General features: G+C 35.9%; 1 protein-coding gene across 2 annotated transcripts in view; it reads right to left on the reverse strand.

The window, feature by feature from the left end:
- ZRANB3 (zinc finger RANBP2-type containing 3) overlaps positions 1 to 23200 on the reverse strand; it is a 181989-nt gene that overhangs the window by 71552 nt on the left and 87237 nt on the right. For both annotated transcript variants that reach the window (XM_019661339.1, XM_019661340.1), the window contains exons 4-7: positions 16815 to 16993; positions 15505 to 15736; positions 13917 to 14002; positions 563 to 734 (exon numbers count right to left, since the gene is read on the reverse strand). In XM_019661339.1, the coding sequence (XP_019516884.1) occupies positions 563 to 734; positions 13917 to 14002; positions 15505 to 15736; positions 16815 to 16993 (669 nt within the window). The remainder of the gene's footprint in view (positions 1 to 562; positions 735 to 13916; positions 14003 to 15504; positions 15737 to 16814; positions 16994 to 23200) is intronic.

Raw genomic sequence — 23200 nt, forward strand, 5'->3', positions numbered from 1 at the left:
CAATAGTCTTTGCCAACAAAGTGATGTCCAGATTTGAAGAGATTTCAGAGAATATAAGCATTGGACTCCCCCAGAGTAAATGTAGATAGGGATTAAAACACAATTTGGCTTTTTGATATGTTGAACTTCACATTTTACATGATCAAGGAGTTTTAAGATTTTAGGAACAGGGCTGCAACTAAGTTATTCTAGAAGTAAGCTATTCATACTTTAAAAAACTCTAGAGAACGAAACACAACTTCACTTGCTTCATATCCTACAGGTACTTAGAAATCTTAATACTAAATCTTTGTTGTAATTGAAGTACTTTTTTTTAATATTCATCAGAAGTATATTTTTTAATCACTAGGACACTGAATCTTTTCACATTATTTGATGACTAAAGTTAAATTCTTCCTGCTCGCTTCTTGAAATAATACAAAGCCAACTCATATGCTCTATTAATTAAACCTATTTTAAGAAGGCAGACTTTTCCTTTTGTGCAGTAGGAAATATGTGCAATCTTTCATAGTATAATGTAAAATGATTTAAAATAAGACTTTCAATCAAACAAGGTTCTCACCTTGGCTGCGGCAGACGGAACATCAAATGGAATACGCTGTCTGATTTTAGGGGGCAGCTGGGTTAAAACTTGAGTCTTTAACCTTCTAATCATTATGTCACTCAATAGCTGATGAAGTTCATTAAGATTTGACGCCCCTCTACAATCCCACTGAGACCTTTTACCAAAATATCTGTGAATATGAAGAAAAAAAATGTAGCACAGCTGAATGCTAGAGGAAGAATGTAATTTATCCATGTGTGTTCTTCCTTTTAATGGTAAGGAGCCATGGTACTGCTTTTACTGTTATTTCTTAATGTAAATTAGTTTCAAAAAGCTCAGCTTGAGAAACAGTAATGAATAAGATCATACATTCCTCTCAACTATCAAAAATATTAGTGTCTAAACATACTGTGTATACTGAGTCCATGCAAGCCTAGGATTGTGTTTCGCAGATTTCGCCCTAATGAGGCACTAATCACCAGTACACTAGCCAGTCCACAGCCAAACCACCTAAAACATTTCCCACACCCTCTAGGAGAAGATATTATCTCACACTGACAGCAAAGGAAATTAAAAAAACAAAACCAAAAGCCACAAACCCACTATGAAAGAGAGGATGGGAGAGGTAACATCAGAGGATAAGCAATTTCAACAAATGGTTAGAAATCCATGCAGATAAGTGGTTTACTGACTTGGCAAGAGGAAGCTACAACTTAAAACGCTGGCACAAAGTAACTGATTCTCTAGAGTCTAGACCTTTGAGATCAAGAGTTGGAAGCACCAAGCATTGTGGACTGGTGTTAAGAGAAGGGTTGAAATCAAAATCTTTAGATTTAGTGGATCTACCGAACTTAGGCATCAGCACAGCTGGCCTAACGACATCCCCGTCACTGTGACAACCCAAACACTTCCCTACAAAAGTCCCAAACATCTCCTGAGGGCCGACACCATTGAAAATGAGCTGTTACAGAATAATTCACAAAGGAAAAATTCCCACTAGGCTGTATTATTATTATTACTAATATCATTAATGAAATAACTATCATTTTAATTGGATTTCGGTGGTATTTTAGCACAAATAGGGGTCAATTTGAGAAAGGTGACACTTACTAACGTGAATTTTCTTTTAGTGTAAGGTATTTTGATAGCAAACATACAAGAGCAATACACATAACATTAAATACATGTGCTTGCATATAGAATTGATTAGAAAAGTACAGTGAATGGGGTGGAACTATGGTATGATGAAATGATAGGCGCCATTCAGTTGTTGTCAATAAGAATTTTACTTGCTTAAAAAAAAACTAAGTGGTGGGGGCCGGCCGAGTGGCTCAGTTGGTTAAGAGCTCACTCAAGAGTTTGAGCTCTGAGCAACAGCGGTTCAAGTCCCGGCCCAAGCTGAGCAGCCGCTGAGCTGTCAACAGGTGGCAGGATGGCTCAGCTAAAAACAAACAAACAAACAAACAGAAAAAAAAAACAAGTGTTGGCATTATAAAAGAAATCAAAGATTTAGTTATAATTGTTATAAATTAAATTACTGAAATTTGTTCATTGAAATATTTGGACTTTCTTTAATGCTTTATGTCCCCATGTTTATATTAAAAACTCACCCACTAACGAAAATGGAAAAATACTTGCCAATATCCAATTCTGTCACCTAGTTTAACATTCACAATCACATACTTTGGTACATTTTGACCTCATGATTAAAAAATAAATAAATAAATTGATGAACAGAACTACCAATAATGGGAAGAGACTGGGTTTTGGGTGGGTTTTTTGAGAATGAAATGTTTGCCATTAAAATGGATTCTTAAGCACACTCTCCATCTGTGTGACACATTCTGCAGGTATATATGCTCAACGATGGTCTTATGGCACAATTGTTCCACACGGGCACAGACAGCACACAGGAGTCTTCAAATAGGGCAGCCCGTTAGCCTCTCTCACCTCCTGCAGAGTACCAATAGCTGTGCTCCAGAATCACAGGCTTGTTCTGAAGTCAGAGCAATGTAACATCACAGGCCACAGCACCACTACCAGGCCTGTCACCAGGAGCATTCTTCACCCCTCCAGCAGAGGGCGCACTTCTGACAGAAGCTGCTATACCCAGTTGCCTCCTGGGTGCTTTACCACTGGTTGACTGCAAGCCCTATGCTTAGTATGATCCATGGTTTAGAGAAATCCTTTCCCCCGCCCCCAACCCCTTCTCCGTCAGCTTGAGTCAGACTACAGGAGGTTGCCAAGGGCTCTAGAGTATTGGCAGCACCACATGCTGCTGAGCCTCCGCCCTCGGGTTTGGAGGGCCAAGAGAAAATGGGAGAGGGAGGGAGGGCTCAAGAGGCGCCAGCAGTAAATGCTTGGTCTCCTGCCAGTCAGTGTGATGGTTAGTACATATACTTTTTAGAATAGCCTAAACTCTTTTATTTAACAGCTTTATTAAGATAGAATTCATAATGCCATATAATTCACCCATTTAAAGTATACAATTCAATGGTTTTTAATATATTCACAGATAGCACAACCACCGCCACAGTAAATTTTAGTATATTTTCATCATTTCAAGAAGGAACCCCCGTATCCTTTAGCTGTCACTCTCTTAACAGCTGTCCTGCCTTCCCAGCCCTAAGCAACCACTGATCTATTTTCTGTCTCTCAATATTTCCCTACTCTGAACTTCCACATACATGAAGTTATATGGTATGTAGTCTTTTGTGACTGGCTTCTTTCACTTAGCCTAATGTTTGCAAGGTTCATCTATGTTGTAGTGAGTATCAGTATTTCATTCCTTTCTAAGGCTGAAAAATATTCCATTGTGTAGATATACCACATTTTGTTTCTTCATTTATCTTGCTGATAGACATTTTGGTTGTTTCCAACTTTTGGCTCTTATGAATGATGCTGCTATGAACATTCATAGGCAAGTTTTTGTGTGGATGTATATTTTCATTCCTCTTAGGTGTATACCTAAGAGTTGAATGGCTAGGTCATATGGTAATTCTATGTTTAATCATCAAAGGAAGTGCCAGATTGTTTTTCAAAGCAGCTAGACCAGTGTACATTCCCACCAGTAGTGTTCAAGGGTTCTAATTGCTCCATGGCTTTGTCAACACTTGTTGTTATCCAACTTTCTGATTCTAGCCATCCCAGTACATGTGAAGTGGTATCTCACTGAGGCTGTGATTTGTATTACCCTGATGACTATTGATGGCAAGCATTTTTTTCATTTGCTTGTTCACCATTTGTATATCTTTGTTGGAGAAATGTCAAGTAATGAGCTTAGAAGTTGCCACTCCAATCCTAATGACAAGTAAAAATCTAACACTGAAAAACCAACAACTCTTAGATTTTTCAGAGAAATCAGGTCACAGGGCAAACTACTGTGTCCCAAATTGGACAGAGTAGCAGCAATATGGTTTAGGGTGGAATTAACTACAAAAGAAACTTATTTTATAACAACCTAAAATTAGCAACAGGAGAATTTCAAATGTCTCTGAAGAAGTTATGAAACATGAACTTTAAAAACTTCTTTTGAGATTAATATAGATTTTCTCATTCAGATTTCAAAGTAGGTAAAAATTCATTTCTTCTTTTCTAAGCAAGATAAATGCAAACTTCTTTTATGTTCCTTTTTTATCATATATAAAAAAGAGGCAATTCTCAGTAGGCACTTAATATTAGCTTATGATGATAAAACAGAAAATTTATGACCAAGAACATACATGTTTATCTGTGTTCGTGAACACACACACACACACACACACACACACACACACACACACACAGTTAACCAGATTATCCTCTGGTTTGTTTTTTTTCAGTTCCCTTGTGTCTTTTTGTAGCCATCCCTTTTTCCCACCACCAGCTCCTGGGAAAACATTAATCTGTTTTCTGCCCCTGTGTTTTGTTGTGTGTTTTTTTTGATAGCATAAACTAATATTTCATTTTTTTCCCCCATCTCTTTTGTTTTTATTAGTTTCAGGTGTACAAAGCAACGTAATAGACATTTACACCCTTCACAAAGTGATAACCCCCCTCCCCAAGCTACTACCCCTCTGACATCTTATATAACTTAAAATACCACTGAGTATCTTCCTTATGCTATACTCCATCCCCTGTGACTATATATATATATATATATTTTTTTTTATAGTTGACATACAATATTATTTTATTTCACCTTCAGGTATACAGTGCATTGGTCATGGATCTACACAGTCTATGAAGTGATCCCCCTGATAAGTCCAGTGCCCATGTGGCACCTTCCTGGGTATCTACCCAAAGAAATCCAAAACACTAATTCGAAAAAATATATGCACCCCTATGTTTATTGCAGCACTATTCACAAGAACCAAGATATGGAAACAACTGAAATGCCCATCGATATATGACTGGTTTAAGAAACCATGGTACATTTATACAAGGGAGTTTTACTCGGCCATAAAGAAGAATGAAATCTTAGCATTTGCAACAACATGGATGAACCTAGAGAATATTATGCTAAGTGAAATAAGTCAGACTGCCCCTATGGTTTTACACAGTCCAGAATGGTATATAAACAGACTCAGTATATAAGTATATAGACTTTTAAATCTAATTTCTTTTATTTAGCGTAATGCATTTGAAATGCCCCTGGCAATTACCATTCTAATTTCTGTCTCTATGATTTTGACTACTCTAACTTCCTCATATAAATAAAATCACAGAGTATTTTTCTTTTGGCTTATTGCACTTAGCATAATATCCTCAAGGTTCATCCATGTTGTAGCATACGTCAGACTTTCCTTCCTTTCTAAGTCTGAATAATACTCCATTGTATGTATAAACCACAATTTGCTTATCTATTCATCCATTGATAGACACTTAGGTTGCTTCCACATTGTAGCTATTGTGAATAATGCTGCTATGAACATGGGTGTACAAATATCTCTTCAAGTCCCCGCTTCCAGTTCTTTGGGGTATATACCCAGAAGTGAAATTGCTGGATCATATGGTAATATCAGCCCACTGCCTTCTGCCCTCCAAATTTTTTATGAGATCTGATGATAATCTTTTTTAGTATCCCTTGTATGCGACAAGTTATTTCTTTCTTGCTGCTTTCAAGATTCTCTTTGTCTTCTGGAAGTTTGATTATAATGTGTGTCAGTGTGGTCTGAGTTCATCTTAGAGTTCACTGAACTTCTTGGATGTTATAATCACGTCTTGCATCAAACTTGAGAACCCTTCAGTCCTTATTTCTTCAAATATTCTCTCAGCCCCTTTCTTTCTCTCTTCTCTGACTCTCACAATGCATGTGTTGGTCTGTGTGATGATTCACACCGATCCCTTAGATTCTGTTCACCTCTCTTCACTCTTTTTTCTCTCTGTGCCTCAGACTTGATAATTTTCATTGTCCTATCTTCAAGTTCACTGATTCTTACTTCTGTCAGCTCAAATCTATCTGCTTTTCATTTCTTCTAGTGAATTCTTCATTTTAGTTATTGTAGTTTTCAGCTCTACAATTTCAATTTGGTTTGCTTTTTAGGTTTTTCTATCTCTTTATTAATATTTCCATTTCATTCATACATCTTAACTTTCTCCCCAACTTCCTTTAGTTCTCTGAGCACCTTTAAGACTGTTGTTTTCGTCTCTATATAGATCTGTTATCAGGTCTTTTTCAAGGACAGATTCTGTTTAATTATTTTTTCCTTTGAATGGACCATACTTCCCTTCTTCTTTGTATGCCTTATGATTTTTTGGTTGAAAACTGGACATTTGAATCTAATAATGTGGTAATTATATAAATCAGATTCTCCCCATTCCCCATGTTCCACTGTTTCTGTTGTTTTTATTTTTTATATTTGTCTTTTATTTTTGTAAGCTGTCTCTGTCCCACAAATCCGCCTGAGGTATACACTTGAGGTCTTCTTAGTTCCTTTCTGAGCCTATGCCTTTCCCTGGGGCACACGTGGTCACTTTCAAATTTAACCGATATATGCATCTGTTTTTGAATGTCCTAATCTTTAATGTCTGCCTCCCAAAAGGGGAAAAAAATAGAAAATAAAGGGGAAGAAGAAAACGCTGGCTCATTAAATCCCTTAAAAGTTATTTTAGTGGGTGGGGGAAGGGATTGCAACAGTGGGGGGGGGTGCAACAACAATGGATGCTCCCACTTCATCTGCTCCTCTGTGACTACAAGCAGCCATCAATAATCAGAGCACAGATCTTTGATATCTGGAGTATAGGGTTCTTTTTACCCACCCTGACTCCCACAAGCTGTGTGCAGTTTGCTTTAGGAACATCTATATAGCTGTCTGCCAAGGGGCTGGAGGGGGGAGATGGGTAGCTGTTACTGTGGTTAAGAGCTGGAATTGACTGAAATTAACCATAATTTACTCTCCAAGCCTTCCCTCCGGAAGTTGCAAGTCCTCAATATACTCCAGAGTTCCAAAATAGTGACAGTAAGTGATTCTACCAGTGCAATTGTTGTCTAGGTAGGGAGACAAACTCCTGATGCTTCCAACTCCCCAGTACTCGCAGAATCCTCTCCAATCCATTTTTAGTTAAATTTTACATATGGTATGAGATATAAATTGAGCTCCTCCTCCTCAAGATAACTGGAAATTTGAACATTTACTAGATTTTTAATGATATTAAGAGATTACTCTTAATTGTAATGCACAATGGTATTAAATTCTTCTCTTTTTTTAAATAAAAAAGTCCTTATTCTTTAGAGATATAAAATATCTTATGGACAACATGTGATGTTTAGGCTTTGTTCAAAAATAATAGAGGGTGGTGAAGGTAGATGGGAGTAAAGCTAAATCACGACTGGTCATGTGTTGATAAATACTGACACTGATGAAGAAGAATACATGGGGCGGGAGGTCATTATACTATTCTGTCTACTTTTGTATATATTGAATTTTTTCCATATAAAATATTATAAAGAAGCCCAGGAAATAAACTAAGAAACAAATGTTATGGAATCCAGGAATTTAGGAATCCAATAGAGCAGAACAGCAAAAGAAAATTCAGGATGACAGCTCTGCACCACGCCTAAGGAAAAACCAGTCCAGACTGGAGTAGAACAGAAGGCCGTGGGAGGGAGGGCTCCAGGAGAGAAAAAAAAAAAAGAAAGAAAAAAGATTATTTTATGTGCTTGTAAGACCTTTTGGAAGTTGAAACATGTGTTGGAATCTTTGAGTAAAAAAGATGGCTATGTAGAAAACCAAAGATGGGGGGAAAGGAAATAATTATAAGATTAAAAGTTGACCAAGAAAGAAAGTCAATACTTGATCTATTAGAGAATAATATTAACTTATTTAGTCCCCTTATTCTATTTATTCAATCATATAAACATGGGCACTGAATTACCAAATAATTCAAACATTAGAAAGAAAATGGAAGAAAAGTGGTGACAAAGGTTGTATAAAATACTGCTCTTTTACTTTTTAGTTTTGTGATTTGGCCAAGTTAGTTAACCTTTTCAAATCTCAGTTTATTCATCTATAAAATCTAAAAAATATCCTCAACTTTGTAGGATTTTTGAAAGAATTAAAGATTATACATCTAAAATACATGGCACAGTATCTTATGTAAAAAATGTAATGTGTAGCCAAGGAAAATGATGTATTTTAGTTATTGAAATAGAAATATATCCTAAAAATGGTGTTATGTAAAAAAGCATATTACAGAAGAGTATGTATAATATAGTCTGATTTATGTAAAATTGCCTATCTATCTATCTATCTATCTATCTATCTATCTATCTATCTATCCTTAAGTACCTAAGCAGAGAAGCTATCTAGAGGGAAAGTTACCAAAACACATTAGTAAAGGTTATCTCTGAACAGTGTGATTTCAGTTGATTTTGACTTCTTTAATTTTTTTTCTCTTTGGTTTGTTAAAATAAGTATAAATCTAAGTATAAAAAGCTATAAATTAGTAAAAATAAAGGAAATAAAAACTAAGGAAGACAGTGTTAATGCATGGGTCAAGGTCATGCTAAGTGAAATTAGCAGATACAGCATTATCTGTAGGCTATGTTAAAACTTTAAAAGTTATAAGCTATATGAACGAGGTGGAAATAAAGAAAAAAATTGTTACCTGTTAGTATAGTTGGATTATGGTATTTTTCCCTTTCTGCTTTTATTGTTACAGTGTTACATATTTTTATTGCTTTATTGTCATATATACATACATAAGTTATGTATATTTTACAAGTTCTTACTCATATTAAGGCAAAATCTGCTTCCCTATTAAGTTTCACTACTTGATAATAGTTTTGCCCTCTGAAGCCACAAAGACAAAAGTCTAATTCCTTTAAAAATGACAGATCTTTAAATATTTAAAAACTTGTTCCCTCTAGGTCTTCTCTTTTTCAAATTCCTATAGGCTTCATAAGATCAGGCACTATGTCTTACTCATCTTTGTATTGCCGGCAGCTCTGAAATAGTGTCTTAAATATAGCAGGCAATCAATAATCTGAGGCATGTGTAGAGCTGAATATGAAATCCCCTCATTGTTCTGGTTACCCTTTCCCAGATATGTTTTCATTTGTTAACATGCTTCTTAAAAATGACTTTCAGTTCCTTTCAATTCCTCACATTCCTTATCTCCAATGACCTTCTAAAATCTACTCCAGCCATTCATTCCACTCCCATGGCTATGACCGGTCCTGCGAAACAGCTCTGCCTGGTAAATTCAGACATTCCACTCTCACTATCCCCATCATTCTAGTCCATTTGTTCACTTATACCCACAATATCTTTACCACCTCATCAAGACCTTTCAGTCAACTGACTGCTCCACTTTCACTATAGCCACAATACCCTTCCTTCTCTTCATATTCATCCTCACCTTGTTTTGATTTCCAAGTCTATACATTAGCTTTGTTAGTATCAACATAGCATAATATCCCTGCCCCATAGTCCATGCATCACAAACTGGTGAAAAGAAAAATCTTCCATGGCTCCAGCTATAAGCCTTTTCCAAGCCTGTACCTAAGCTGCTGGGTGTTATTGGGGAAATCATAATTAGCTGGTTAATATTTGATCTGAAAACTCAGCAAAGGCTGGGACCATGTAAGTCTTGTTCCCTAACACATACTCGATGCCTAGCATATGGTATGGCATATGACAGGTATCATATAAACAGTTTTTTGAATGAGTGGGTTAATTCAAAATTAAACCATACTCCAGATGTACTCTAATCAATGACTGCAATAGAACCATCTTTCACTCTGGATGTTACTTTGACTAATGTGTCCTAATATTACTTTATTTTTATCAGTTATGACAGACATTGACTTCCATTTAATGCAAGGTTATTCAAAACCAGAAATCTTTTTGAGCTGAACTACTGATAACAGATGAGGATTTCTCAAATCCCTTCCACACAAAGCAGACAGACTTTCCAAGCATAAGTGCAGAATTTACCCTATTAATTTTTATCTAATTATTTTTCAAACTTATCTCTGCCATATAGTATATTAACTTTTTCTCTCAGATTTGAGCCATTTGCAAATGTAATAGACCTGACCTCTATTTAGCCATGGATGAGAACATTAAATGTGACAGTGCTGAGGACAAAGTGCCATGCAATTTCGTAAGAGACATTTCTTGAAGCTGACAGTGATCTATCTATTAATTAACACTTTTGGGGAAAGGCTATAAATACCTTTACTATGTATTATCATCCAGAATTTTCCCTCATAAAAATTTAGACAACTATTCCTCCTAGGAGGTGGAACTGGCACAAAATGTCATCAATAAAGAAACTTTAGAAAATCTGATAAATTACTATGAAGATATTCTTAACCTTTAAGCATGCCATCAGGAAGGACAAATATGCCTCCCCACAGCATCCTGATAATAGGATGCTTGGCTGGATTATCTATGCGACCTCTTTTTCTATGTAAAAGAACATTTATTAAAGTTGCCATTCCCTAAGTCTTTCTTACTGCCAGGAAAAGTGGGAGAAAAAATGTGAGAGGAAGCAGGTACGTACAGGGCAAGCCATTTAACCTCGCCAGGTGCCTATAAAATGAGAGGGAGACCGGGTGATCTGTAGTCCTTTCTAGCTCTCATGTGCTAAGAATGATTGACACCTGAATGTTGTGCCTTCTCCAAATCATATCTCTAATTATACCTTCCTCTAAATAAATATAACCCAGTAGAGTGAATGATATAAGGGATTTTGAATATGGGATGTTGTGGTTGAATAATACTTTCTCTGTGCTTCTCAAATCAAACCAGGTAGGTGATTACTTCTCATCTCTAATCCATATTCACATTACGATACTTCTGCTGCTTGCTATCACTTCTGTACTTAATAAACTTCATAAAGGCAAAGTTATATTTTCGCTTGAGCTTCACTTAACTTTATTTTGAATATAGTCATGACATTTCCAATATAAACTATGAGCCTAAAACTGAATAACTAACCATAATTTGCTTTCTGCAAAATTACAGCATATAAGTGACATTTTCATATAATCAAAACATTATGGAAAAAAAATTCAGCATTCCACAGACTAACTTAAAATGCCAAGAAGTGGCTTGACCTGAATCAGAGACTATGGAACCATACTGCTTTTAAGTTAAAGAAGTAAAGGAATAATGTAACACTTTTGAAATGGACTCTGAGAGAAAATGCCACTTGAGAAGAATGGTAGTAATAGTGAAATGGCTTTGTCTAGTAAACAGGAAATGGAACACAATCTCTCCAATCATAAAGCACTTCATAAAGATAAACTTTTCTTTGAAAGAGCATTTGTGTTAATAAGAAAGGGACAGGTATACACACACTGCTGTGGTCCTTTGACAAGTTGTAATCAGAAAACAAAGAAATACCTTTGGACCACTTAGGCTTTCCTAGTCCCGAAAAGGTAAACCCAGTTAGTATGTTTTTTTGTTGTGTTTTTTTTATGTAGGCCAAACTTTGTTTGCAGGTATTGTGACTAAGGGCTTCCCAATAATATCTAGCATCATGCCTATTTGGCATTATAGCTTAAAACTATTTATTATTATTTGTGTATTATTTAATAGCAAGTTTGTGCTAGGATTCCTTAATGAATTCTTTTTTTGCTTTGAACATTTTCAGCTGATTCTCTTGGGTCTTCCCAAGAAATAATATCAGCTGCAAAGAATGACATTTATGTCTTTTCTTTTCAATAGTTACCTCATATTTTTCTCTTGAATCCTTGAACTGATTAGTGCCTCCAGGACAAAGGTAAACTATGGTGACAGTGAACATCCATGCCTGGATTTTAGTGTTTCATGTGATGGTGGCTTTGAGCTTAAAACATATACACACATACATAAAGGTATATATTGTATATGTGTATCTATAGATATAAATAAATACACTTACACATATATATAGCTTAAATTTATTAAAAACTCTAATCAAGGATGGATGCTGAATTCTATCAAATTACTTCTCAGCATATATGGAGATGATGAAGTTTTTCCTTTTCGTTATTAACATGGCTAATTATGCAATACATCTCCTAATATTAAACTACACTTATATTCCTGATATGAATTCCATTTTCATATGGTTAGTATATTAGGCCTTTTAATGAGTTTCTGGTTTATACTATTATTGAAGATTTCTACATTTATAGTCTTAAGTAGAAAAGGTCCTTGTTACCTTATTTTTGGTGCTCTCTTGTCTGATTTTGGTATCAATGTTAAACTGCCTTCATACAAACAATTTGATAAGACTATCGTTATGCTCTAGAGCCTTTTAAAAAACATCAGAACACCATGACCATGTGGGATTATTTGAGGGAATTGCAGAAAGGAAAAAGAAAAAAGGAAATGTGTGCATTTTCCTAATGCACACGGCTAGGAATAAAAAAAGGAATTCAGATCATAAAGAGCTGATTTCCATAATATATAAAGATTTCTGGCATATGAATAAGAAAGAAGCCAATAAATTAGTAGAATGAAGAGCAAAGAATATAAACAATTGACAGTAAAAAAGTACAAATGACTCAAAAAATGCTTGATTGCATTTAATAACATAAGACAAATGTGCATTAAAACTACTATCAGATCATATTGGCAAGAACAAAATAATTTATATTTAAACATGGCAAAGTGTGGGGAAAGAGACAATCTTACTGCTGGTGGGAATATCAACCGGTATAACTTTTGTGGAGCACAATTTGTAAGTATCTATAAAATATAAAAATGCATGGGGTGACCGGTTAACTCAGTTGGTTAGAGTGTGGTGCTGATAACACCAAGGTTGCCAGTTCAATCCCCACATGGGCCACTGTGAGCTGAGCCCTCCCTAAAAGAGTCTACTACGCAATTGTAGCATAAAAGCAATGTGTAACCAATGACCATGGCTGTTCCCCAACAAAAAAAAAATACACATGCAATTCCACTTCTATAAATTTAACTTACAGATTCATTCTCACGTGTGACATGAAATATCAAAATAGTTAATAGTTACTGAGTGCGCACTCTGTGCCAGTCATTGTTTGAACCCTTCATAAATATTAGCTAATATAAGTCTCATAATAACTCTCTGAGGTAGAAATAATTATTCTGTTTTTAGAGCTGAAGAAACTAACGTATGGGGAGGTAAAGTTACTTTCCTAAAATGAAACATCTAGTAAGTACTGGATGTAAGAATAAAACATAGACGGTCTACTTCTGTCTCTCATGCTCTCTGTCACTATAATATACTACCTCTCAACAGGTGCAGGGCTATCCATTGCTGCGTTCTATGCAACAGCCAAATACCACAAACAAACGTCTATTAATAGTAGAATGCGTAAATAAATTACAGTGCATCCAAACAGTGGAATACATGTTGCATTTAAAAAGAATGCCAATGTTCTTTCAGTAACTGGTATGGAAGGATCTCCAAGAAACATGAGGTGAAAACAGCAGGCCACAGAAGAGTATGTGCATTATACTACTATATGTGTAGAAATAAAATGAAATACTATTATATGCCTATAATCATATGTGCCTTTTCAAGTATAGAGCATCTCCAGGATGATACACAAGAAACTGCCAACACCGGTTACCTGGGAAGGGAAATGGCTTGTCGGGGAGACACAGGTGGAAGGGACACTGACCTGTCACTGTTCTACAATGTGCATGTTTATCTAGTCAATACAAATAAATCATTTCAAAAGTATGATAAGTGGAAGGTAAAAAATAAAACTAGAGAAAAACTGTCATTATCTACTCCTTTTATGTATTTAATATATGCATATAGGTCATCCACACATGATTTTTCTTGTGGAAATTAATCGAGAGCTACCACAAGTTTGAAAAACACTGGAATGAAGAATGACTAATAAAGCTTAACATTCACAGTAAATATGTGAGGCTTAAAGTTGAGAGCAAATAGTTTGTCATACCTCATATGTGCATTACAGTATCTTTTGGAATAGTCAGTCCATGTTCCAAATTTTTGTGGAAAGAGAGCTTCAAGCTGCATGAAAAGCTGTAATAATACAAGTATTCTCAATATGTTGTAATATTTTCAAGCAGTTATTACTACTATGATAAGTCCAGCTAATAAATAATAAAAAGTAAAAAAGGAAATCTACCTCTCCTGCCCCTCCATCCACCCTTTCCTGCCATCGTATTCTTCAGGGATAACTGCCATCCATCCTTTTCTTAAATATACATTTATATATTTTCTATGCCTATATAAGCAGATGTACATACTCTCTTTTATTCACATGAATAGGATCATACTATACATACACAACTAGAATTTTTTCCCAAAATACATGTCTTACACATCATTAAAGTACATATATACTACTTTTACTTAGTTTTAAAAATTAGATAAACAACATATTACAATACGAAAAGTATGTTTAAAGGCTACATAACCACTCATTTTGTAGATGTACCGTAAAATATTTACACAGTCTCCTATGAATGGGTATATAGGCTATTTCTAGCTTTTATGCAATTATAAAACTTAATAACTTCATATAAGTCTGCATACACATGTATGCATATATATATATATATAAGTGTATTTACATGTACTACATCTACACCCATGAATGATCTAACCATCCATCCCTCTGCATTTCTATTGGATGGGTTTATAGGTTATATTACCAGAAATGGAACAGGTGGGTTTAAGGTAAATTCATTTTACAGTTTGATAAGTGTTACTATATTGCACTGTGAAGAGTTCCAGTTTACAATCCTATCAATAGTATCATGAAATCTTTTCATTTTTTATCACTTTTATAATATTTCCTTTAAACCTCATAACAGCCCCACAAGACAACAAGCCCATGGTTTTTTTCTCTGACTCAGTTTTCATTAGTAGGGCTTTCTTTGGTTTCACTGGCCCTTACAGACTCATAAGAGTTTCATTCATTATTTCTTCTTCTCAACACCTTTAATCACCCCATACCCCTCCCCCCTTCCTCTTAGGGTAGCAAATGCTAAATGGTGCATCAAACAAATGCCTTATTCCTCCTTTCTAAATAGATGCCCTATTTGGTCTACACATAAGGTTCCACACTGACAACCCTGGATCTTAAAGTGAAAGAGGAACAGAAAGAGGTAATGTAATACAGTATAAAAGATACAGCTTTATAAAAGATATAAAGTCGATTCAACTCCAATCCTAAGGAGGTTATAATGTAAAATAAACTGGATAAAATGAAGATTAAGGCCATAGAAGAACCATAAGAACACAAATGTGAAGAATGTTACAAATTTGTACTAAACACAAAAACCCTATAATAAAAGTAAAAACTATTGTTTTTTATAGTATATACCTATAAGCATGGCTAAGGTTCACCTGTAAATGGATAAAAAGTCGTAGTAAAAGATACATTTAATCATTAAGAGCTGTCTAGAAATTCCTCAGGTACTTTTCTGGTATTTGAGGCATCTAATTTAAAATTTCAAAACTGGTGATTGGTTCAATTTCCTATTTTTTTTAAGCCCAAAACATAAAGATTTTAATACCTCTTCAGGCCTTCCCAAAGCTGGAGTTCCCGTAAGAAGTATGGCTCTTTTGGCTTTCTGTACTATTGGCAATAGAATCCTGCTACGAGTTGCATTTCTGGACTTCATGTAGTGTGATTCATCCACTATCACCACGTTGAAGCTCTGATTATTCAGTGCATCTATCAAAGTCTCTGCATCTGTCGTTAAAAGACCATAACCCAGAACCGTCACTTTGCTGGTCGATATTCTCCTAAAAAAGAAAACCCAAGTACTTGAAAAACATTTCAGTAACTACTTTATCATAAGCAATGTAACTCTTTGGGAAGAAATGCAGAGAAGAAGAAGAAAAAAGGAAAAATAAGAGGAGATGGTACCACTGCTGGAACCCCATTTCTCTTAAAATTTTATAGTCTTCAAATGTAATAAACCAGCTTCCAAAATGTAAAATTTGGTTCATCAAATCGAAAGTTTTGATTAAATCTGGAAGATTTTGACATCCATTAAGCCATATTTTACTAGGATAAGAACATGACTTTCTGATAATATTTGCTTCCATGCACCCAGGATCATGCATAAAGTAGATTGACAAATATTAGTTGACTATACAATGAAGCCTTCCCATAAACAGGAGAGCAGTGCTTTTTAAGCCAGGTGCCATACCAGGATTTTGAGCAGAACAATACTTAGTATTGCAGGGCAGTCTAGTACCCTGCAGGGCATTTCACACTCCTGGACCCTCCCATTAAAGGCCGGCAGAGTCCCTGTCACTATGACAACAAAAATGCCCCTGGCCCTGGGATGATGACGTGTGGGGAAAAGAGGAGCGGGTACCACCTCATGCAGAGAAACACTGAGTTAAAGTGATCCCTGACCCTTGATCTATCTCTACACTTCACACACCTATAATATTCTTAATTATACTGTAATGAAATTATTCATTTACACACTTATCTCCCTTACTATCTTATAAGATTGGTGAAGACAGGGAATGTATCTTATTCATTTTTGTATGTACAGTGCTATGCTTTCAATGAGCTTGTACAATTAAATAATTAGACAAATAAATGTATTTAAAATAAAACATGTCACTTTGTATTTTCTGTATCACCAGTGAAAATATCGAACTGAGCCAGTCTTCTGCAGTTCTCTACCCTCCAACAGAAAAGGAAGAGCTCCTATGTAGCCAGTACCAACACAACAATCACATTTTTTTCCTTAATGACAATAGCATTTTAAGCCCTGGATAAATCTACTTAATACAGAGACTTATTTAGTATATACCAATGATTGACTTTTTTTCCCCTTAAAGATTAAAAAGTTATTCTTACCCAACATCAGTTTTATTCTGAATAACATTGATTTCTTCTGGACCTAGCTCTGGGATCCATTTCTCCATTTCTTCCGTCCAAGGGTACCTCAGAGATGAAGGGACCACTATTAAAAGAGGCCATTCCTCCTTATAGAAATAAGCGATGGCGATTGCCTGGATTGTCTTTCCTAGACCCATCTAAATTAAAAACAAATAAATGGATAAATAGACAAACATAAAGGCAAAAGTATTTTGAAAGAAAATATTTACCAAATATTTTATTTAAGAGTATCATTATTGACATAATTTTCCAATGTAAAATCAATTGGATTACACAGCTAATAAAAATCTCAAGATCATGGTGACCTTTAAAATTCTTTAGGCAAATTATTATTTTTCAAACCACTTGTGATTGAATTTAGAGATAAAATTACCCCTAATTTTAAATATTAGTGATACTGGTTTCATATAAGTCAATTTCATAAAGATATGTATGACCATTTATAATTCCTTCTCCTAGAAACACAAGGGTAAATGCCTTACCTTTACACTACAAAATCATGTTATTTTAAAGCTAGAATAAACCCCACATCAGGTATATTTTACAAAAGAAGTAAACACAGAGTTGTTAAATCACTTGTTCAACTTATACTTAACTAGATGCAAAATGAGTATGAGTGCCCAGGTCTGGAGTATTCCCGCTTGATGGTTTTTACACTTATATCATACTGCCCCATCCCTAATTTGTATCTATTTTAAAATCAGTTACTAAATGAATGTTTATAGAGGTTTTGTTCATAAGAGCCAGAAACTGGAGACAACCCAAATGTGCTTCAACTGGTACATGGACAAAAACTGTAATGTATCTATGTAATAGAATACTATTCAGAAATAAAATTAGGAACTGTTGCTATATACAATAACATGAACGAATCTCAAATGCATTTTGCTATGTGAAAGAAGTCAGACTCAAAAGCTGCATATTATATGATTCCACTTTATGTCATTCAGGAAAAGCCAAAATACGGATGGAAAGCAAATAAGGGGTGGGGTAAGGGGAGGACAGCAGCATGAGGGAACATCAGGGGGTGACGAAGCTGTTCTATTATCTTGATTGTGGTGGCAGTTACATGACTGTATGCATTTGTCAGACCTCATAGAATTGTACACTAAAAACCGGTGAATTTCTAAAAGGTTGAATTATACCTCAATAATCCTGATTTTTAAAGGAAAAGTAGTTACAATTGTGAACCATGTGAAAGAAAAAGACTAAAAGCCACAGGCCCTGCTTACCAGACTATTCAAAGATTTAAAAAAAGACATAAAAACCTAAAATAATTAATTCAAAATTAGTTTTAAATGCTGAGTGAAATGAGAAAAAGGAAGTTTAGACTTTTAGCGAAGTTTCCATTAAGAAAACCTTGTTTTGTGTATGTATTTTTCTTTTTACTGCTGCTGTTAACAACAACAAAAGCAATCTTAGAATAATTCAAGCAAAGTTACACTCATATAAAATCAAAGAGAAAAGAGAAATCTAGTGTGAATTGCTTAGAAAAACATTCTTTTGTTTGGAATAAAGACTGCTGAAGGGAAACATGATAAATGGAATGTAGGAAGTGATTTTTTTCTCATTAAGTAAGTGCTCAGATATTGTTTGAATGCACGAATGAATGATTACATAAAGATCAAATGGTTGAAATTCTCTGGGACAGGCAAGACCTAGGCACGGAAAAGGTGTCTGAAGTTTTAAAAAAAGGGAGGGAGATAACTGAAAAGCTTTCATCCAAGAGCAGTAATATTAGTTGCCATTCCAATGTTTTGAGGCAGATAACATTCAATATAGAGACAAAGCTAAGTCTAAAAGTTTTTATTTTTAAACAAAATCCAGTTGAAGATAAGATTGTTTTTACCTAGTATTTAAGAATGAAATTAAGGTTAAGTTAAGCAGGGCTTGGTGACAGGGTAAGGTAATTTAGTAATAGACACACACACGCACACAGCTTACATATTTTATTATAAAATTAAATCATTTAACACCTTAATATTCTGTATTTCTTTCCAAGGAATAGTAGATAACTCAACCTTTAAGTTCACACAACAAAATTTAAGATTTACTTGAAGGTAACAGACATAGCCCGAAAAGAAAATAACATTTAAAAATAAATCTGTGAAACCAAACCGTTACAAAGTGCAATTATGTACCAATATATGGTATAATGACTGGTATGTTTCCCTGTCTTCAAAGCCCTCCGATCCTAATAGCTGAGACCATTTAAACTTACTAGATTCTGGGACTTAGTTCCAAGTCAGCAGAAATTTAACAATCACAGATCTTTACTTGGAGGGGATCATTTGCTTTGCTGCTTCCCCCCAACAACTCTGACCACGAGCAGTTTCAGACACTGAGCTACAGCCTTATTTTGTGTGTGTGGACCACACCACTAACCCTGTGACATGGCTGGGGGATCCTGGTTGATGCCTGCCATGTTTTAAGAACCCATTTTCTTAATTTCAATATTTTCTGGAAAGAGGCATCTATTTTGCTTCCTTAATTTTCCAAGATGTAGAATTCTTTCTCTGGGACTCGGATTCTATCACTGGGTTCTTACCTTCTGCTTGTTGCTAAATTTACTTGGTGCCAATTACCTGCCTACCTACATGTTTGTGCATTTTGCATAGTGTGACTAGCAGTATTCTATGTTGGCCAGCCTGGCACCTACTGATGAACCACTTATCAAACTTTCCTAATAATTTCTGTGACTGAAATCAGTGATGTAGGTCTTCAATAGGGATATAAGGAAATGGGCCTTGAAACAACAGGTAGAAAAAAAGCCAGTCGAAAAAAAAGAGAAGCTTTGGATTGAGGATGGGGGGAGAGGGAACTAGCATATGTATAGGTAAGAATAAAAATAAACATAAACAGATTCTTTTGGGCGCCTTCCCCCTTTTTGAGCCTTTTGAGCCGCACCTTTGTGCGTGGCCCGCTCCAAACTCTTTGGAATGTAATTTCTCTTCTATAATGGGCCCTTGAGCCATTCAGTACTACTCAGGCCTACTTCTACTTCTTTGAAATGTACTATCTCTTCTAATAAACTGCTTTTTCAGTACTTAAAAATAAATAAATAAATAAATAAATAAATAAATAAATAAATAAATAAATAAATAAACATAAACGTAAACCTGGGGCCGGCCAAGTGGCGCGTTGGTTAAGAGGGGCCCCGGTTCAGATCCCACATATAAGGGCCAGTGACACTGCCCTCTACAGCTAAGATGCTGAACAACAGCTCGACCTGGAGCTGGGCTGGCGTGAGTCGCCAGCGATGGTGTAGGCTGCAGCCATTGCTGCAGTGGGTTGCCATGGGCTACCGTGTGTAGCCAGCAGTCCCCGGGAGCGGCTGTCCAGAAGCTGGCGACTGATCTGCCTTGCCCAGGAAGAGTGCAATGATGGTGCCAACTTGGGCCAGTGAAGCAATGTCCTCCACAACTAGACTGATAACAAAAGGACAGCAACTTGTCTGTTCCCCTTCCCCCAATTCCTGACCGCTGTTCCTATTCCCCAATTAAAAAAATCTTTAAAACAAACAAACAAACAAACAAACAAACAAACAAACAAACAAACCTGGAGTTCTGAGAAGCTAATCTGATTAGAAGTTTGGATATTTTTATCCTCCAGTTCCCTAATCCTGTCTTCTTATATCTAATTTTCTATTATAGTAAACCCATTGAATGAGTTATTAATTCCAGATGTTATTTTTCATTTCTAAAATGTTCATCAGCATCTGTTTTAAACTACTTTTAGATTCTTTTTACTAGATTAAATTCTCTATTGAAATTATTCATCTCTTTTGTCTACTTTTTCCTTGATTCTCTTGAATAAAATAATCATAGACATTTTAAAGTCCCTGTCTGATAAAATCACTATCACCTATAGGCTCTTTCTATTATCTACTTTCTCTTCTGGTAGTCAGTCTTTTGGTCCTGTTTTGTCAGCATCCCTTATATTTTCTGATTGGATTCCAGACATCATGGATAAAAAAAACTATACTCTTTGGATGATGTTATCTTTCTCCAAGCGGGAATTAGGTTTAAGTTTCTTTTGGCAGGCAGATGGAGTACCAACAAATACCTCCTTCCTTTTAAGGCTTGGTTTTAGGCTTTTTTTTAGTGGAGGTTTATTTTCAGTTTTGCCCTTATTGCTAGGGTATGGTATTTAATAGTAGGGGGTGGCCATTTTGGGGGTCATCATAAGTCCAGGCAGGAAGATTTACCAAAAATCTTCTACCTCCACAAGGCTCAATTCCAATCTCTGCTTCCCTAGCACCAGAATAGTGCTGAAATCTCTGCTTAGTCCTTTATCCTCCGAACTCCAAGTTTCTGCTGGGCTTCTTGGGGCACATGCAATTTAGGAGCTAGCCAAGGACTCGAGAGTAATATGTATGCAGGTTTTTGGGGTTTTCTCTCACGTTTCCTCCTCTCTGGGATTTTTCTCTTCATGTCCCAGGGCACAATACATAGTTTGGGAGCTAAACACAGCTAGACAGAGTGGCAGTCTCTGATGGAAACAGATATAAGCAGCTTGTTTCAACGATGTGGATTATAGCTTTAAGAAATTTACATTCAGTGATGAATCTAGGCAGCTGAGGTAGAATGGAAAGCCAATTTTGTGAGCTACGAATGTACTATTTCCAAATTAGAAAATAAAAGTATATTATTGTAATCTCATGTGCCCATTAAGGAAAGAAATAATACATAGCATAGGAGTTCTAGATAAAATTTGTAAATAGGAAAATAAGTGTTTGGGACTATTTTTTCCCTAGAAATAAACGTAAAATGCATACTTAGATTGCAGTATTTTTCCAAGAACTTTAAATGGCATTACATTCGATTATAAAAGCAATAACACACTTCAAGTAATTTAGGCACACAGAAATAACTACACTTAATAGGTGGTTCAAAGCTCTTGGCTCTAACTACAAGAGAAGTTATTAAAGTGGGACCATCCAGTATTTCATCACAATTAAGGGTAAATCACCTATTAAGAACCAACGTCTTGACTCCATAATAGTACAATTGTCAGGGTACTACATTAGAAGAATTAAATAGAATACATTAACTTCAAGGGTACATTTTATCAATGTTTTCAAAATAATGAACCACTCTTTTATTTAGGAGAATAATTTTAGGTTTTCTTAGTGTCTTATTCCATAAAATTATTAAGAGCAATTAAATAACAATGATCCCAACTGACACACAGAATTTCTGTTTCAATTTTTTTAATATTATGATTACTTTTATACAGCAACTATATACAGAAGATGCCTGCTGATTGAGAATTTTTTGAAACTAGAAAATTTTTCCAGTTTTAAAGTGATTAGCAGCTTGTATCTTTTAGGGCAGGCATGTGGGTTTGTCTTTAGAATAGGTGACCCATTTTTTTCCAAAGAGACTCCTTTGAAGGACTCTTTTAGATAGGCAGATTTAAAATCTTAATGAAGAACAAAGGTAAGTAAAGAAACCCACGTAGGGAAATGTCAGGCTGAAATCCTATGTTCTATTATTTAGTATTGCTAAGGAGGGGTATGTTTTAGCAGAACTATTTCTTTGTTCTTACAGATTAAGTCATAATTTTTTTCCCTACATGGAAGTTGAGATGGTATGTCTGAAAATTATTGTTTGTTCTTAGACGTGTGTGTGTGTGTGTGTGTGTGTGTGTGTGTGTGTGTTCATTCACGTGTTCTTGTCTGCTAGGAGACAAAGAGCAGGAAACAGAGTACAGGGATGAGGACATCCCAACCTGACCTTCTCCTCACTTAAGACTAAAGAGGACACACTTTGAGAAGTGTGCTGTCACCGCTTCCCTGATGGTCTGGCTCTACTTCGTGGGTTGGAGCAAGCTTTTTTGGGGAGGAAAAACACGGGGATCAGGCAAGGCTAGAAAAGAGGTTGACCTCAGAGGGTAGCAAGATGGGATGAAAACCTCTCTTTCTAAAGGCAAGACATTGAGTTGAGGATGGCAGCAGAACTCAAGCAGACCCGTGCGCCAAGCACAGCCTGCTGCTGCCCATGTGGAGGAGAGCAAAAAGGAAGGCAGTGGGAAGGTCTGCAGTGGACACAGTCTGGGTCTGAGCACATGCAGTTTAAGAACAGCCATTTCTAGTGTTAAATGTTACATTTTTAATACCGTAGCTTTATTCGTCCCAAGTCTCTAGGAAAGTTTTATTTTAAAAAATCACAGCTTGGGCCGGCTGAGTGGTGCGTTGGTTAAGAGCTGGCTTGGGATGCCAGCTCTGTGCAGCAGGGCCCCAGTTCGGATCCCACATGAGGGCCAGTGATGCTGTGCCCTCTACAGCTAAGGTGGTGAACAACAGCTTGACCTGGAGCTGGGCTGCTGTGAGTTGCCTGCGA

This window comes from Hipposideros armiger, unplaced genomic scaffold (assembly GCF_001890085.2).
Source record: "Hipposideros armiger isolate ML-2016 unplaced genomic scaffold, ASM189008v1 scaffold_345, whole genome shotgun sequence".
NCBI lineage: Eukaryota > Metazoa > Chordata > Mammalia > Chiroptera > Hipposideridae > Hipposideros > Hipposideros armiger.